This window comes from Triturus cristatus, chromosome 1_2 (assembly GCF_964204655.1).
Source record: "Triturus cristatus chromosome 1_2, aTriCri1.1, whole genome shotgun sequence".
In the NCBI taxonomy this organism is placed as follows: Eukaryota; Metazoa; Chordata; class Amphibia; order Caudata; family Salamandridae; genus Triturus; species Triturus cristatus.
Genome location: NC_140580.1, coordinates 1,196,508,261 through 1,196,527,712, shown reverse-complemented (window position 1 = coordinate 1,196,527,712; position 19,452 = coordinate 1,196,508,261). Strand labels below are relative to the sequence as shown.

Genomic DNA, 19,452 nt, shown 5'->3' with positions numbered 1-19,452 from the left:
TCTGCTGCTCACCCTCACATGCACGAGAGGTGGCAGCACAGAGGCTGATCTGCAGCTCACCCTCACATGCAGGAGAGGTAGCAGCACGAGCTGATCTGCAGCTCACCCTCACATGCACGAGAGGTGGCAGCATGGGGGCTGATATGCAGCTCACCCTCACATGCAGGAGAGGTAGCAGCACGGGCTGATCTGCAGCTCACCCTCACATGCATGAGAGGTAGCAGCACGGGCTGATCTGCAGCTCACCCACACATGCATGAGAGGTGGCAGCATGGGGGCTGATCTGCAGCTCACCCTCACATGCATGAGAGGTAGCAGCACGGGGGCTGATCTGCAGCTCACCCTCACATGCACGAGACGTGGCAGCACGAGGGCTTATCTGCTGCTCACCCTCACATGCACGAGAGGTGGCAGCACAGAGGCTGATCTGCAGCTCACCCTCACATGCAGGAGAGGTAGCAGCACGGACTGATCTGCAGCTCTCCCTCACACGCACGAGAGGTGGTAGCACAGTGGGGATGACAGTTCACCCTCACATGCACAAGAGGTGGCAGCACGGAGGCTGATCTGCAGATCACCCTCACATGCACGAGAGGTGGCAGCACAGGTTAATCGGCAGCTCACCCTCACATGCACGAGAGGTGGCAGCACGAGGGCTTATCTGCTGCTCACCCTCACATGCACGAGAGGTGGCAGCACAGAGGCTGATCTGCAGCTCACCCTCACATGCAGGAGAGGTAGCAGCACGAGCTGATCTGCAGCTCACCCTCACATGCACGAGAGGTGGCAGCATGGGGGCTGATATGCAGCTCACCCTCACATGCAGGAGAGGTAGCAGCACGGGCTGATCTGCAGCTCACCCTCACATGCATGAGAGGTAGCAGCAAGGGCTGATCTGCAGCTCACCCACACATGCATGAGAGGTGGCAGCATGGGGGCTGATCTGCAGCTCACCCTCACATGCATGAGAGGTAGCAGCATGGGGGCTGATCTGCAGCTCACCCTCACATGCACGAGACGTGGCAGTGATCCAGCGGTCCACCAACAACAGATGCTCTACTACCATATACTAACCTGGGCCCATAAACTCACTTTGAGTAAACCGCTGGTGTCAAAGTTTTATATATTTTCACAATATTCAGGATTAGTTATTTAATACACCTAACTAACCTTTCACTGATCAAAAAGGTCTTTCCTCTGGTCAATGGACCATTAGTTGAACTAGTTGATGGTGATAATTAACATAACTCTAATTATTCTTTTATTTAAAGTAAATAACCACGGACTCAGGAAAGTTTAAATATTTAACTAAATCAAATGTATGTGAACCAAATACAGTGCGGTCACCAACATTCAAAGGAGAGAAAATTCAATTAATTAAATCCCAAAACATTTACCTCAAACTCATACAATAATCAATGCTCAGAAAGGGAGAGGACAGAAAGAAAAGAACATTTGCAAATAACGAGAAATTATATTTACCAAGAATGATGTGAAAGACCAACCCCCTGGCCAAGGAGCTGGTAAGGATCCCCCGAGATAGGTCAGGAGACAAAGACTTCAGGACAGGCTTCAGGACAGGATAGTTGACCTCTCTAGAATACCGACGGTTGCTCCGCACCCCTCTCTGACACTCTCTTCCGCCTCGAGATTCTTTCGCGATCTTGTGATCTAACCCAATTAAATTCGGATAGAGAGTTCTGCTTCAGGTTCTGCATTCAGCTCTTCATCAGCATCTCACAGCGTCTCTCCCAGCAACAGCATCTCCTTTCGCTCAGCTCAGCATAGCCCACCTCTGCACAGCACCTTTCCACAGCTCCCTCCACAGCATCTCTCTAACTAACTAAGGCTATCTTAATTATATCTTTCGTTTCTCTATGTTCCACCCACTAAAGTTTCAATATTGTAAAACTATGAAATATGATTGGTCAGGCAAGGTGGAAGCTCCATCACACCGTGCTTGCATGTCACACAAATTAGTTAAACTATTGTTCGCAAACCCATCCCCTTAATTTTTATTCATAAATTTGATTTCCATATGCTTTCTCAGTTCATTTTGAAACAATATAATAACATTATGAATATGAGTCTTCATTGTTGAACTTCTGCACCATCCGTTGCCATGAAGTAACACTTGTGCTTTGGCTCCCGTTCAACCTCTCAGTCACCGTTCCGGGTTAACTTTCAGTGGACATACGCAGACTTCACGTTACTCAGCTTAATTCAGTTATGCGAGAGAGGCCCAAATACGCACTTGTGATAAAGTCAGAAAGACAAATATTAATTTCACAAATAACATGGTCACACTGTATACCACCAACCTCTACTCTGGTCCCCTTTACTTATTAATATTTTTCCTGCATTAGCATTAGTAAAAATAGCTTGTTTTCGTTTCAAGTAAGCAGGTGCCATGCAGGCGAGTCTTTAAGACTCCATTTTAGTGCCTTCTGCTCATGCGCCAGCATTTTCCTCCAAGCATTAGTTCGTGATACTACGTAGATGCAGTTGACGCATGCGCACAACAGCTCCCGTTTAAAACGGTATTAGTCCGTCTTCATTGTTATCAGCATTAGTACACACATACGCAAGCTTCAGTAACCCGCCTGTTCATGTGGTGCGTATTAGTTATTCATAAAACTTTATTAATAACTTTGTTAGTAAGTTAAATGAGTGGATTGCATCCTAGCAAGTCTATTTTCTACGAAACCTTGCTCCATAATCAGCACGGGCTGATCCTCAGCTCACCCTCACATGCACGAGAGGTGGCAGCACGGGGGCTGATCCTCAGCTCATCCTCACATGCACGAGAAGTGGCAGCACGGGCTGATCTGCAGCTCAACCCCACATGCACGAGAGGTGGCAGCACGGGCTGATCGGCAGCTCACCCTCACATGCACGAGAGGTGGCAGCATGGGGGACCTATCTGCAGCTCATCCTCACATGCACGAGAGGGGGCGGCACAGGGGGCTGATCTGCAGCTCACCCTCACATGCACAAGAGGTGGCAGCACGTGGTGATCTGCAGCTCACCCTCACATGCACAAGAGGTGGCTGGTCGGGGACTGATTGGCAGCTCACCCTCACATGCATGAGAGGTGGCAGCACAGGGGCTGATCTGCAGCTCACCCTCACATACACGAGAGGTGGCAGCACGGGCTGATCTGCAGCTCAACCCCACATGCAAGAGAGGTGGCAGCATGGTCTGATCTGCAGCTCACCCTCAAATGCACTAGAGGTGGCAGCACGAGGGCTGATCTGCAGCTCACCCTTACAAGCATGAGAGGTGGCAGCACGGGGGCTGATCTGCAGCTCACCCTCACATGCACGAGAGGTGGCAGCATGGGGGGGCTTGTCTGCAGCTCATCCTCACATGCACGAGAGGGGCGGCACAGGGGGGGATCTGCAGCTCACCCTCACATGCACAAGAGGTGGCAGTACGTGGTGATCTGCAGCTCACCCTCACATGCACGAGAGGTGGCAGGTCGGGGGCTGATCGGCAGCTCACCCTCACATGCACGAGAGGTGGCAGGTCTGGGGCTGATCGGCAGCTCACCCTCACATGCACGAGAGGTGGCAGCACGGGCGGATCTGCAGCTCACCCTCACATGCACGAAAGGTGGCAGTTCGAGGGCTGATCAGCAGCTCACCCTCACATGCATGAGAGGTGGCAGCACAGGGGCTGATCTGCAGCTCACCCTCACATGCATGAGAGGTGGCAACAAGGGGGCTGATCTGCAGCTCACCCTCACATGCACAAGAGGTGGCAGCATGTGGTGATCTGCAGGTCACCCTCACATGCACGAGAGGTGGCAGCACGGGCTGATCTGCAGCTCACCCTCACATGCATGAGAGGTGGCAGCACGGGCGGATCTGCAGCTCACCCTCACATGCATGAGAGGTGGCAAGTCGGGGGCTGATCTGCAGCTCACCCTCACATGCATGAGAGGTGGCAGCACAGGGGCTGATCTGCAGCTCACCCTCACATGCATGAGAGGTGGCAACAAGGGGGCTGATCTGCAGCTCACCCTCACATGCACAAGAGGTGGCAGCATGGGGAGGCTTGTCTGCATCTCATCCTCACATGTACGAGAGGTGGCAGCACAGGCTGATCTGCAGCTCACCCTCACATGCACGAGAGGTGGCAGCACGGGGGCTGATCTGCTGCTCACCCCCACATGCATGAGAGGTGGCAGCACGGGCTGATCTGCAGCTCACCCTCACATGCACGAGAGGTGGGAGCACGGGCTGATCTGCAGCTCACCCTCACATGCACGAGAGGTGGCAGCATGTGGTAATCTGCAGCTCACCCTCACATGCACGAGAGGTGGCAGCACGGGCTGATCTGCAGCTCACCCTCACATGCACAAGAGGTGGCAGCACGGGGCTGATCAGCAGCTCACCCTCACATGCATGAGAGGTGGCAGCACAGATGCTGATCTGCAGCTCACCCTCACATGCACCAGAGGTGGCAGCACGGGGGCTGATCTGCAGCTCACCCTCACATGCACGAGAGGTGGCAGCACAGGGGCTGATCTGCATCTCACACTCACATGCACAAGAGGTGGCAGCATGGGGTGATCTGCAGCTCACCCTCACATGCACGAGAGGTGGCAGCACAGGGGCTGATCTGCAGCTCACCCTCACATGCACAAGAGGTGGTAGCACGGGGCTGATCTGCAGCTCACCCTCACATGCATGAGAGGTGGCAGCACAGATGCTGATCTGCAGCTCACCCTCACATGCACTAGAGGTGGCAGCACAGGTGCTGATCTGCAGCTCACCCTCACATGCACTAGAGGTGGTAGCACAGGGGCTGATCGGCAGCTCACCCTCACATGCACTAGAGGTGGTAGCACAGGGGCTGATCTGCAGCTCACCCTTACATGCACAAGTGGTGGCAGCACGGGGGCTGATCTGCAGTTCACCCTCACATGCACAAGAGGTGGCAGTACGGGGGCTGATCTGCAGCTCACCCTCACATGCACAAGAGGTGGCAGGTCAGGGGCTGATCGGCAGCTCACCCTCACATGCATGAGAAGTGGCAGCACAGATGCTGATCTGCAGCTCAACCCCTCATGCACAAGAGGTGGCAGCACAGGTGCTGATCTGCAGCTCACCCTCACATGCACTAGAGGTGGTAGCACAGGGGCTGATCTGCAGCTCACCCTCACATGCACGAGAGGGGGCGGCACAGGGGGCTGATCTGCAGCTCACCCTCACATGCACAAGAGGTGGCAGCACAGAGGCTGATCTGCAGCTCACCCTCACATGCACGAGAGGTGGCAGCACAAGGGCTGATCTGCAGCTCACCCTTACATGCACAAGAGGTGGCAGCACGTGGTGATCTGCAGCTCACCCTCACATGCACGAGAGGTAGCAGCACGGGCAGATCTGCAGCTCACCCTCACATGCACGAGAGGTGGCAGGTCAGGGGCTGATCTGCAGCTCACCCTCACATGCACAAGAGGTGGCAGCATGGGGGCTGATCTGCAGCTCACCCTCACATGCATGAGAGGTGGCAAGTCGGGGGCTGATCTGCAGCTCACCCTCACATGCATGAGAGGTGGCAGCACAGATGCTGATCTGCAGCTCACCTTCACATGCATGAGAGGTGGCAGCACAGATGCTGATCTGCAGCTCACCCTCACATGCACGAGAGGTGGCAGCACAGATGCTGATCTGCAGCTCACCCTTACATGCACAAGAGGTGCCAGCTCTGGGGCTGATCTGCAGCTCATCCTCACATGCACCAGAGGTGGCAGCACAAGGGCTGATCTGCAGCTCACCCTCACATGCACGAGAGGTGGCAGCATGGGGGGGCCTGTCTGCATCTCATCCTCACATGTACGAGAGGGGGCGGCACAGGGGGCTGATCTGCAGCTCACCCTCACATGCACCAGAGGTGGCAGCACGGAGGCTGATCTGCAGCTCACCCTCACATGCACGAGAGGTGGCAGCATGGGGGGGCCTGTCTGCATCTCATCCTCACATGTACGAGAGGGGGCGGCACAGGGGGCTGATCTGCAGCTCACCCTCACATGCACCAGAGGTGGCAGCACGGGGGCTGATCTGCAGCTCACCCTCACATGCACGAGAAGTGGCAGCATGGGGGGGCCTGTCTGCATCTCATCCTCACATGTACGAGAGGGGACGGCACAGGGGGCTGATCTGCAGCTCACTCTCACATGCACAAGAGGTGGCAGCACGTGGTGATCTGCAGCTCACCCTCACATGCACAAGAGGTGGCAGCACGGGGGCTGATCTGCAGCTCACCCTCACATGCACAAGAGGTGGCAGCACGTGGTGATCTGCAGCTCACCCTCACATGCACAAGAGGTGGCAGCACGGGGGCTGATCTGCAGCTCATCCTCACATGCACCAGAGGTGGCAGTATGGGGGGCCTGTCTGCATCTCATCCTCACATGTACGAGAGGGGGCGGCACAGGGGGCTGATCCTCAGCTCACCCTCACATGCACGAGAGGTGGCAGCATGGGGGGCTGATCTGCAGCTCACCCTCACAGCTGATCAGCGCAGGCAGCAAATGTTGCAGCTTGGTGCAAAAGATCGCTCACCCACACAGGCACCAGGGTAACAGCATTGTGCAAACTTGCTGCAAGCCTTCATATGCACAAGAGGTGACAACAGTGCAGCATGACAGCCGCCACACAAGCACCAGAAGTGGCAGCATGGTTTGGATGACAGGTATCCATTACAAGCACAAGAGCTAGAAGCACCATGCACATTGGCAGCCGACCGTCACTCGCACAATAAGTGCCAGAATGGTGCTGCTTGGCCGAGATGATGGACCCAAGAAAAGCCTCCATTATCGAAGGTAAAGACAATAGGAACTCAAGATGAGGCGCAGCCGGACATCTCAGACTCCCCAGACACTCCAGTTTCCACAGTGCTTTTTGCAGAGCCCTTCATAGTAGGGTGACCCGTTCCTGCAGGGAAGGACAAAGCAGTGCTTATCAGCATCCGGCACCACCTAGTGATAGTGGCCATGTTAGCTCCCTCCTCATTAAATAATAGTACAAAGGGAGTTTTGCTTTTAAAATCTAAAGATATGTTGCAGCCACAGTGCGGGGCTTGGGAAATGATGCTCCGCTGCATCTCCTTCTGACGTGCTTGGCGAGCAGGAAAGGCTGAAGTGCAGCACGAATTGATTAAATCTCGTGAAGCCCAAACAGGAGCAACCTATGCCAGGGCTTGCAGCCTTGGGTAGCTGCCGTGTTCAGTTCATGCCGACTCCTCCACTGGTCAGAGCGAAAACGGACATGTATAAAAAGGATGGTTGTGGCATGCATGGCTGGAGGTCCTCCAGTCATCTAGCTTTGGGGTCGAACCTTTGCAAGCTGTTTTTGTTAGAAGAAGTCTTCAGTCACAAGATGTGATTTTTCAGCCATCAGGTTCAGATTTGCACCCAGTGGGCTCGGAGTTTGTCATGTCCAGAACAGTTTTTTCATCTTGCCTGTTTGGTTGCCATCTGTTCCTGTAGCTTTGGATTTGACTGAGTCCAGTACCATCATCTCCCGGACGCGCGAATACCTTGGGCAGTGCTGAAGACGGCCCTGTGTGTCAAGGGCCTCCTGCCCATCTGAGGCCAAGAACCCTCTCCAGTCCTTCTCTGCCAAGGATGCATGGATGGTAGAACTGCCCTTGCTGCCACTCGTAATGACGCATGGCCACTCTATGTATCGTAATCGCTGATGCTCTTACAACCCAGGAGAATGGACTCTGAAGGTGGTAGGGGTGTCCTGCTCATGCAGGGCCACCCTCGCACTTAGAACCGAGGACCCTGTCTTCAGGATTGAAAAGCCTGCTTTAGGGGTGACATAGGTTTTAAGTGCATTGTCCTTAGATATAGGGAAACCCATATATGTTGTAAGTGGTGCTAGCACCAGCTTACACAGGTTGCAGTGGCAGGCCTGTAGTTACAAATTGAGTGGTCTTCCATGGGTGGCATATTACATGCCTCAGCCCATGGGGGACCCCAGTGTACCTATGCATGCCCTGTGTACCTTAGTACCATATACTAGGGACTGACAAGGGTATACCAGTGTCCAATCTGAGATGTGCCAAAGTACTCACCATGTCCAATTTAGAGGAGAAAGCTCAGAGACTGGGGTCCTGATCAGCAGGATTCCAGTTGGACTAGTCAGAACCCATCACAGCACCAGGCATAAAGTGGGGGTAACCATGCAGAAGGATCCCACCTTCCTACATACACATATCATTATATAACCATCTCCTAATGTGTTGTGACATTATTTCCTCATTGATAAATTATATCATTTAACCCCATATGACGAACAAAAATTGCATTTATCTTGCACCATGAGGAGTATCGTTCCAATCGTGTCTTATCACCAGTCAAAATTAAGGCTGCAATTGTATAAAGCAACCAAGCGCATTTACATCAATGTCTTGTTTACTCAATCATCTGTGTTGGAATACGAACCTGTTTCTTTAATCATCTTTATCATATCATTCATTTATGCGATCAATACGAAAAGGTATCTTTGCTTTCATACACCATCATCCATCGTGATTTGGACCTTAAACGAATATGTCAAATCTAAAATTAAATTTTCCATCAGAGTCGTCTAATCGCAATCATCTGTGTTGGAATCATAACCTGTCTGGATTTTATCGCCTAGTCATCTTAATCATATTCCATGTCACTTCCTAAAGTCATGGGAGATGTTATTCCAACTTATCACCTCATCAGTCTTAAATGTCAAACACAACCTGTATTTTAATTTTTTATCTTGCTATGACAATCATATGGGGGGGGGGTCGCCCTTCATTATCCACAATTTGAGCTCATTCAGTTGCTTCCGTCCTAATGTCCGTTTATTGACGCGTTCTCTTACGGTAGCGCCTTCAAAATGGTGGTCCTTTCCTATAAAGATTCTCATGTATTCATCAGTGACCAAGCCTCCTCGTGTTGAGTTAGCCCTTGTGTGACAGTGGGACTTTCACTGTGGCGTGCTTCCATCCTGAGACCTGGATTCTCAATGCGTTCTCCTTTAATTGTTTTCGGTGTTTCATATAGGACTGACCATTCTATATCATTTGTGCTGTGTGCTGCTGTTTCATAATGTGAGACCAATGGGGCTCCCTGTATTTTGCATCCTATTCTTGATCGATGCTGTAGGATTCTGTGGTTTGGCCGATCTATGTCTTCTGGCAAGGGCAAGTGATATGGTAGACACCATTTTTGCTATTGCACTTTGACATGGCTCTCTGTTTCCACATGTTCCCTTGGATTCTTCTGCTCTTGCTGTTCTTAGTGAATTTACTAGCTGTTCGTTTATGGCATTCGCCGTGTCCCATGACTGGCGGAAGTCCTAAGACTTGTGGCAATGATCTATCTGCTGTTTTTCTCGCAGCTTTCACTAGATGTTGGCGAAGGTTTTTGTCTTTTTTAAAGACAAATAAAGGCTTTTGAATATTGAAAGACCTCAATGGGTTCAAACGGGAATGTACAATTGTCTTTATCGTGTTAGCCATTGGGAAAACTGTGAGCCCACATGTAAGCGGTGTCATTTTTGTCTTACTTTGGGAGTGAGTAAACTTTCCACGCCTGTTTCATGGAATCCTCTCTCCATTAATTATTTTCCTAGTATTTCTTTCTGGAAAAAATCTTCTATTTTAGAACAATTTCTACGAATCCTTAGAAATTGCCGATAGGGCAAATTCTCTATGAGTGTTTTAGGATGACTGCGCTCCAAGTGCAGTAGGGTGTTTTTATCCTTTGGTTTAGTGTATACATTAACCAGAAGTTTATTGTCTTGTGAAAATCCAAATATCGAAAAAAATCAGTTTTTCTTGTTATACGTCATAGTAAATTTGAGGTTTGCTAACCTGTCTTTTAGCCATTCATGGGATTTAACGAGGATTGGCCAGTCCACATAAAGAACATTTCGGCAATGTATGGAGACCGGGACTTAATATGTTCCTTGAGTGTATTTAAATCCCCATAGAACCACTTGTCCTCAAAGTAGGACATGAAAATATTCGCAGTGTCTGGAGCAAAGGGACAGCCCACGGCTACTCCTTTAACCCGTAGAAAAAACTCATCTTTAAATGCAAAGAAATTTTTCTTTAGACAAAGGGTCGCTAGTTCTAATAAGAAATCTGTAGGCACCATATGTGGGTGAAATATTTTGTCCAAAGTGTCTTTTATTACAGGCAATGGTCTCGCTACACCTCTGTGCACAGTGTGCTCCTGTACTCAATTCACTCCGTACAGTGTGTGCTCCTGTCTCTGCTCCACCATTCACCCGTGTACGGTGTGTGCTCTTCTCCCTGTTCCACCATTCACCCGTGTGCAGTGTGTGCCCCTCTCCCTGCTCCACCATCCACACTTCTGCCGTGTGTGCTCCTCTCCCTGCTCCACCATCCACCTGTGTGCAGTGTGTGCTTCTCTCCCTGCTCCACCATCCACCCTTGTGCCGTGTGTGTTCCTCTCCCTGCTCCACCATTCACCTGTGTGCAGTGTGTGCTCCTGTCTCTACTCCACCATCCACCTGTGTGCAGTGTGTGCTCCTTTCCCTGCTCCACCATCCACCTGTGTGCAGTGTGTGCTTCTCTCCCTGCTCCACCATCCACCCTTGTGCCGTGTGTGTTCCTCTCCCTGCTCCACCATTCACCTGTGTGCAGTGTGTGCTCCTGTCTCTACTCCACCATCCACCTGTGTGCAGTGTGTGCTCCTGTCTCCGCTCCACCATCAACCCGTGTGCAGTGTGTGCTCCTGTCTCTGCGCCACCATCCACCCTTGTGCAGTGTGTGCTCCTGTCTCTGCTCCACCATCCACTTGTGTGCAGTGTGTGCTCCTCTCCCTGCTCCACCATCCACCCTTGTGCCCGGTGTGCTCCTCTCCCTGCTCTACCATCCACCCATTTGCCGTGTGTGCTCCTCTCCTTGCTTCACCATTCACCCATGTGCAGTGTGTGCTCCTGTCTGCTCCACCATCCACCCATGTGCTATGTGTGCTCCTGTCTCTGCTCCACCATCCACCCTTGTGCAGTGTGTGCTCCTGTCTCTGCTCCACCATTCACCTGTGTGCTGTGTGTGCTCCTCTCCCTGCTCCATCATCCACCTGTGTGCTGTGTGTGCTCCTCTCCCTGTTCCACCATCCACCCATGTGCAGTGTGTGCTCCTGTCTCTGCTCCACCATTCACCTGTGTGCCGTGTGTGCTCCTCTCCCTGCTCCACCATCCACCTGTGTGCCACGTGTGCTCCTCTCCCTGCTCCACCATCCACCCGTGTGCAGTGTGTGCTCCTGTCTCTGCTCCACCATCCACCCGTGTGCAGTGTGTGCTCCTCTCCCTCCTTCACCATTCACCCTTGTGCAGTGTGTGCTCCTGTCTCTGCTCCACGATTCACCTGTGTGCAGTGTGTGCTCCTCTCTCTGCTCCACCATCCACACGTGTGCAGTGTGTGCTCCTCTCTCTGCCCCACCATCCACCAGTGTGCAGTGTATGCTCCTCTCCCTGCTCCACCATCCACCCGTGTGCAGTGTTTGCTCCTGTCTCTGCACCACCATCCACCTGTGTGCAGTGTGTGCTCCTCTCCCTGCTCCACCATTCACCCGTGTACACAGTGTGTGGTCCTGTCTCTGCTCCACCATCCACCTGGGTGCAGTGTGTGCTCCTCTCCTTGCTCCACTATCCACTCGTGTGCAGTGTGTGCTCCTCTCTCTGCTCCACCATCCACCCGCGTGCAGTGTGTGCTCCTGTCTCTGCTTCACCATCCACCCTTGTGCAGTGTGTGCTCCTGTCTCTGCTCCACCATCCACCTGTGTGCCGTGTGTGCTCCTCTCCCTGCTCCACCATCCACCCGTGTGCAGTGTGTGCTCCACTCCCTGCTCCACCATGCACTCTTGTGCAGTTTGTGCTCCTGTGTCTGCTCCACCATTCACCCGTGTGCAGTGTGTGCTTCTGTCTCTGCTCCACCATCCACACTTCTGCCGTGTGTGCTCCTCTCCCTGCTCCACCATCCACCTGTGTGCAGTGTGTGCTTCTCTCCCTGCTCCACCATCCACCCTTGTGCCGTGTGTGTTCCTCTCCCTGCTCCACCATTCACCTGTGTGCAGTGTGTGCTCCTGTCTCTACTCCACCATCCACCTGTGTGCAGTGTGTGCTCCTTTCCCTGCTCCACCATCCACCTGTGTGCAGTGTGTGCTTCTCTCCCTGCTCCACCATCCACCCTTGTGCCGTGTGTGTTCCTCTCCCTGCTCCACCATTCACCTGTGTGCAGTGTGTGCTCCTGTCTCTACTCCACCATCCACCTGTGTGCAGTGTGTGCTCCTGTCTCCGCTCCACCATCAACCCGTGTGCAGTGTGTGCTCCTGTCTCTGCGCCACCATCCACCCTTGTGCAGTGTGTGCTCCTGTCTCTGCTCCACCATCCACTTGTGTGCAGTGTGTGCTCCTCTCCCTGCTCCACCATCCACCCTTGTGCCCGGTGTGCTCCTCTCCCTGCTCTACCATCCACCCATTTGCCGTGTGTGCTCCTCTCCTTGCTTCACCATTCACCCATGTGCAGTGTGTGCTCCTGTCTGCTCCACCATCCACCCATGTGCTATGTGTGCTCCTGTCTCTGCTCCACCATCCACCCTTGTGCAGTGTGTGCTCCTGTCTCTGCTCCACCATTCACCTGTGTGCTGTGTGTGCTCCTCTCCCTGCTCCATCATCCACCTGTGTGCTGTGTGTGCTCCTCTCCCTGTTCCACCATCCACCCATGTGCAGTGTGTGCTCCTGTCTCTGCTCCACCATTCACCTGTGTGCCGTGTGTGCTCCTCTCCCTGCTCCACCATCCACCTGTGTGCCACGTGTGCTCCTCTCCCTGCTCCACCATCCACCCGTGTGCAGTGTGTGCTCCTGTCTCTGCTCCACCATCCACCCGTGTGCAGTGTGTGCTCCTCTCCCTCCTTCACCATTCACCCTTGTGCAGTGTGTGCTCCTGTCTCTGCTCCACGATTCACCTGTGTGCAGTGTGTGCTCCTCTCTCTGCTCCACCATCCACACGTGTGCAGTGTGTGCTCCTCTCTCTGCCCCACCATCCACCAGTGTGCAGTGTATGCTCCTCTCCCTGCTCCACCATCCACCCGTGTGCAGTGTTTGCTCCTGTCTCTGCACCACCATCCACCTGTGTTCAGTGTGTGCTCCTCTCCCTGCTCCACCATTCACCCGTGTACACAGTGTGTGGTCCTGTCTCTGCTCCACCATCCACCTGGGTGCAGTGTGTGCTCCTCTCCTTGCTCCACTATCCACTCGTGTGCAGTGTGTACTCCTCTCTCTGCTCCACCATCCACCCGCGTGCAGTGTGTGCTCCTGTCTCTGCTTCACCATCCACCCTTGTGCAGTGTGTGCTCCTGTCTCTGCTCCACCATCCACCTGTGTGCCGTGTGTGCTCCTCTCCCTGCTCCACCATCCACCCGTGTGCAGTGTGTGCTCCACTCCCTGCCCCACCATGCACTCTTGTGCAGTTTGTGCTCCTGTGTCTGCTCCACCATTCACCCGTGTGCAGTGTGTGCTTCTGTCTCTGCTCCACCATCCACTAGTGTGCAGGGTGTGCTCCATTGCCCTGCTCCACCATTCACCAGTGGCAAGTGTGTGCTCCTCACCCTGCTCCACCATCCACCCGTGTGCAGTGTGTGCTCCACTCCCTGCTCCACCATTCACCCATGTGCAGTGTGTGCTCCATTGCCCTGCTCCACCATTCACCTGTGTGCAGTGTGTGCTTCTCTCCCCGCTCCACCATCCACCCATGTGCAGTGTGTGCTCCTCTCTCTGCTCCACCATTCACATGTGTGCAGTGTGTGCTCCTCTTTCTGCTCCACCATCCACCCTTGTGCAGTGTGTGCTCCTCACCCTTCTCCACCATACACCTGTGTGCAGTGTGTGCTCCTCTCTCTGCTCCACCATTCGCCCTTGTGCAGTGTATGCTCCTGTCTCTGTTCCACTATCCACCATTGTGCAGTGTGTGCTCCTCTCCCTGCTCCACCATTCATCCTTGTGCAGTGTGTCCTCCTGTGTCTGCTCCGCCATTCACCTGTGTGCAGTGTGTGCTCCTCTCCCTGCTCTACCATCCACCTGTATGCAGTGTGTGCTCTTGTGTCTGGTCCACCATTCACCCATGTGCAGTGTGTGCTCCTCTCCCTGCTACACTGCTACACCATCCACCCGTGTGCAGTGTGTGCTCCTCTCCCTGCTCCCCATCCACCTGTGTGCAGTGTGTGCTCCTGTCTCTGCTCCACCATCCACCTGTGTGCAGTGTGTGCTCCTGTCTCTGCTCCACCATCCACCCATGTGCAGTGTGTGCTCCTCTCCCTGCCCCACCATCCACCCTTGTGCAGTGTGTTCCTCTCCCTGCTCCACCATCCACCAGTGTGCAGTGTGTGCTCCTGTCTCTGCTCCACCATCCACCCTTGTGCAGTGTGTGCTCCTGTCTCTGCTACACCATTCACCCGTGTGCAGTGAGTGCTCCTATCCCTGCTCCACCATCCACCCATGTGCAGTGTGTGCTCCTCTCTCTGCTCTACGATCCACCTGTGCACAGTGTGTGCTCCTGTCTCTGCTTCACCATCCACCTGTGTGCAGTGTGTGCTCCTCTCCCTACTCCACCATCCACCCTTGTGCAGTGTGTTCCTCTCCCTGCTCCACCATCCACCAGTGTGCAGTGTGTGCTCCTGTCTCTGCTCCACCATCCACCCTTGTGCAGTGTGTGCTCCTGTCTCTGCTACACCATTCACCCGTGTGCAGTGAGTGCTCCTATCCCTGCTCCACCATCCACCCATGTGCAGTGTGTGCTCCTCTCTCTGCTCTACGATCCACCTGTGCACAGTGTGTGCTCCTGTCTCTGCTCCACCATCCACCCTTGTGCATTGTGTGTTCCTGTCTCTGCTCCGCCATTCACCCGTGTGCTCCTCTCCCTGCTCCGCCATTCACCCACGTGCAGTGTGTGCTCCTGTCTCTGCTCCACCATCCACCTGTGTGCAGTGTGTGCTCCTGTCTCTGCGCCACCATCCACCTGTGTGCAGTGTGTGCTCCTCTCCCTGCCCCACCATCCACCCTTGTGCAGTGTGTGCTCCTCTCCCTGCTGCACCATATATCCTTGTGCAGTGTGTGCTCCTGTCTCTGCTTCACCATCCACCCATGTGCAGTGTGTGCTCCTCTCCCTGCTCCACCATCCACCCTTCTGCAGTGTGTTCCTCTCCCTGCTCCACCATCCACCAGTGTGCAGTGTGTGCTCCTGTCTCTGCTCCCCCATCCTCCCTTGTGCAGTGTGTACTCCTTTCTCTGCTACACCATTCACCCGTGTGCAGTGTGTGCTCCTCTCCCTGCTCCACCATCCACCCATGTGCAGTGTGTGCTGCTCTCCCTGCTCCACCATCCACCCTTCTGCAGTGTGTGCTCCTGTGTCTGCTCCACCCTTCACCCGTGTGCAGTGTGTGCTGTTGTGTCTGGTCCACCATTCACCCATGTGCAGTGTGTGCTCTTCTCCCTGCTCCACCATTCACCTCTGTGCAGTGTGTGCTTCTCTCTCTGCTTGCCATCCACCCATGCGCAGTGTGTGATTCTCTCCCTGCTCCACCATTGCCCTGCTTCACCATTCACCCATGTGCTGTGTGTGCTCCTCTCCCTGATCCACCATTCGCCTGTGTGCGCCACCATTCACCCGTGTGTAGCATGTGCTGCGCCATCTGCTACCTCCCTTGATCTCCTTATGGTCTATCGACTCCTTATTTCACCTTGTTGCTCTTTTCTGTTTTGTTCCTCCTTTCACCTCTTTGCTCTCTTCTATTTGCTCCTCCTTTCACCTCTTTGTTCTCTTCTATTTTGCTTCTCCTATCACCTCTTTGCACTCTTCCATCGGCTCCATATTTCCCCTCTTTCTTCTCTTCTGTTTTGATCCTTCTTTCACCTCTTTGCTCTCTTCTATTTGCTCCTCCTTTCACCTCTTTGCTCTCTTCTCTTGGCTCCTTATTTCACCTTTTTGCTCTCTTCTGTTTTGCTCCTCCTTTCACCTCTTTGAACTCTTCTTATTTCACCTCTTTTCCCTCTTCTATTTGCTCCTCCTTTCACCTATTTGCTCTCTCCTGTTTTGCTCCTCCTTTCACCTCTTTGCTCTCTTCTATTTGCTACTCCTTTCACGTCTGTGCTCTCTTCTATTTTGCTCCTCCAGTCACCTCTTTGCTCTCTTTTGCTTTGCTCCTCTTTTCACCTCGTTGCTCTCTTCTGTTTCGCTCCTCCTTTCACCTCTTTGCACTCCTGCAAAGCTGTAATGAAAGTGATTGTGTTCTGTGTTTTTACAAGGGTCTTCAAGGAGAGCCTGGAAAGGAGGGCATCGACGGAATCCAGGTTTGTTGCATTTCAGTGTGCTTTCCACGTGGCTTCCCAAGTGACTGCCCCAGTATCTGTCCTAGTGGTTGCCTAGATATCTGCCCATGTGGCTGATCTGGTGGCTGCCTAGATGGCTTCCCAAGTGCCTGCTCAGGTATCTGCCCAGGTGGATATCCAGGAGGTTACTCAGGTATCTGCCCAGGTGGATATCCAGAAGGCTGCTCGGGTATCTGCACAGGTGGATATCAGGAGGCTGCCCGGGTATCTGCCCAAGTGGATATCCTGGTGGCTGCTCGGGTATCTGCCCCAGTGGTTATCCAGGAGGCTGCTTAGGTATCTGCCCAGGTGGCTATCCAGGAGGTTGCTCGGGTGTCTGCCCAGGTGGATATCCAGGAGGCTGCTTGGTATCTGCCCAGGTAGATATCCATGAGGCTGCTCGGGTATCTGCCAGGTGGATATCCAGGAAGCTGCTTGGTATCTGCCCAGGTAGATATCCATGAGGCTGCTCGGGTATCTGCCAGGTGGATATCCAGGAAGCTGCTCGGGTATCTGCCCAGGTAGATATTCAGGAGGCTGCTCAGGTATCTGCCCAGGTGGATATCAAGGAGGTTGCTTGGGTATTTGCCCAGGTGGATATCCAGGAGGCTGCTTGGATATCTGCCCAGGTGTCTATCCAGGAGGCTGCTCGGGTATCTGCCCAGGTGAATATCCAGGAGGCTGCTCGGGTATCTGCCCATGTGAATATCCAGGAGACTGCTCGGGTATCTGCCCAGGTGGATAGCCAGGAGGCTGCTTGGGTATCTGCCCAGGTGTCTGCCCAAGTGGCTTTTTCAGATATCTTATCAGCCTGCTATATATACCTATGTATATTCCAAGGTCGCTTATCAGATATCTTATCAGGTAGCTGCCAAGACTTATACCCAGGTATCTGCCCAGGTGGCTGCTCAGGTATCTGCCCTGGTGGATATCCTAGTGGCTGCTCAGGTACCTTATCAGGCGACTACGCAGGTACCTGCTGAGGCGTCTGCTTGGGTGGCTGTTCAGGTATCTGCCCAGGTGTCTATCCATGGGGCTCCTCATGTATCTGCCCAGGTGGATATCTATGAGGCTCCTCACGTATCTGCCCAGGTGGATATCCATGAGGCTCCTCACGTATCTGCCCAGGTGGATATCCCAGTGGCTGTTCAGGTATCTTATCAGCTAGCTGCCCAGATTTGGACCCATGTATGTTCCAGGGTGGCTGCTCAGATATCTGATCAGGCGACTACCCAGGTATCTGCTGAGGCGCCTGCTTGGGTGGCTGCTCAGATATCTGATCAGGCGACTACGCAGGTACCTGCTGAGGCGCCTGCTTGGGTGGCTGTTCAGGTATCTGCCCAGGTGGATGTCCCAGTGGCTGTTCAGGTATCTGCCCAGGTATCTATCCATGAGGCTCCTCATGTATCTGCCCAGGTGTCTATCCATGAGGCTCCTCATGTATCTGCCCAGGTGGATATCCATGAGTCTCCTCACGTATCTGCCCAGGTGGATATCCATGAGGCTCCTCATGTATCTGCCCAGGTGTCTATCCATGAGGCTCCTCATGTATCTGCCCAGGTGGATATCCATGAGGCTCCTCGTGTATCTGCCCAGGTGGATATCCATGAGGCTCCTCATCTACCTGCCCAGGTGTCTATCCATGAGGCTCCTCATGTATCTGCCCAGGTGGATATCCATTAGGCTCCTCGTGTATCTGCCCAGGTGGATATCCATGAGGCTCCTCATCTACCTGCCCAGGTGTCTATCCATGAGGCTCCTCATGTATCTGCCCAGGTGGATATCCATGAGGCTCCTCATCTATCTGCCCAGGTGTCTATCCATGAGGCTCCTCATGTATCTGCCCAGGTGGATATCCATGAGGCTCCTCATGTATCTGCCCAGGTGGATATCCATGAGGCTCCTCATGTATCTGCCCAGGTGGATATCCCAGTGGCTGTTCAGGTATCTTATCAGCTAGCTGCCCAGATATGGACCCAATGTATGTTCCAGGGTGGCTGCTCAGATATCTGATCAGGCGACTACCCAGGTATCTGCTGAGGCGCCTGCTTGGGTGGCTGCTCAGATATCCGATCAGGCGACTACGCATGTATCTGCTGAGGTGTCTGGTTGGATGGCTGCTTGGGAATCTGCCCAGGATGCCTTTCAGGTGACTAGCTGAGTAGAAACCAAGCATTGGGGTTGATATCTCTGTTAATTTCATCCCTTTGTGTTTCCAGGGAAAGGAGGGTGTCCGTGGCGAGGTGGGCGCACGTGGTTTTCCAGTAAGTGCCACCTTTGGGCCTGTCTTCTAAAGATTTTATTTTACTGTATTTATCCATATTTATGTAAAAGAGAACCAGTGAGAAATGTGAAAGAAGTCTGCTTGTAGGTCTGTACTTCTGTGTGTGCAGATGCCTTAGTATGTCTGAGGCAGTACTGTGTGTCTATGGGTGGGTGCTGTGCTCAGTGGTATATCCACGTTTAGCAGAGTGGTGCTGCATGTGTATTCTGAGTCGGGCTGCTAGGGCTACAGGTGTGTGCGCATAGATATTTGTTTGTGTATGAGTCGGTACTGGTAGGTGTGTGTGTGTCTGTCTTTCTGTCTTTCTGTCTATCTGTCTGTCTGCCTGTCTCTCCGGGCACTTTTGTGTGTCTCTCTGTGTCTGAGTCTGTACTGCTTGGTGTGTGTGTATGTATGTGTATCTGTGGTTGGTGTTATATCCCATATATCAGAGGTCTGCTATGTGTGCTTTATAAGCCGGACTACTACGTTCAAATAACATGGCTCTTTTTGTATGGTCACCCCAAAGTTATGGACTGATGCTGCTTGTTTTTCAACCCGGTGCACTTAGGCTTGCTAACCAGACCTCAGTGCCTGTGCCCTTACCCCAAAAAGTGTATGTTGGGTTTGCTATACCCAACTGACATGGGCTAGCTTATCTATAACTCCAGAGTATATGGTACCCAGGGCTGTAAGTTAGAGTGTGACCCCAGGGCCTGCAGCCCTAGTTGTGCCGCCCTGGGTGTGATAAAGGTACAACATGGCTCCCTGTCCACCACTGCTGACTGGAAGGGCAGAG

The 19,452-nt window shown here is 53.2% G+C and overlaps 1 protein-coding gene across 3 annotated transcripts in view; it reads left to right on the top strand.

The window, feature by feature from the left end:
• Nucleotides 1-19,452, top strand: part of COL27A1 (collagen type XXVII alpha 1 chain) — a 2,221,286-nt gene that overhangs the window by 1,411,224 nt on the left and 790,610 nt on the right. For all 3 annotated transcript variants that reach the window (XM_085614179.1, XM_085614180.1, XM_085614178.1), the window contains exons 30-31: nucleotides 16,328-16,372; nucleotides 18,610-18,654. In XM_085614179.1, the coding sequence (XP_085470305.1) occupies nucleotides 16,328-16,372; nucleotides 18,610-18,654 (90 nt within the window). The remainder of the gene's footprint in view (nucleotides 1-16,327; nucleotides 16,373-18,609; nucleotides 18,655-19,452) is intronic.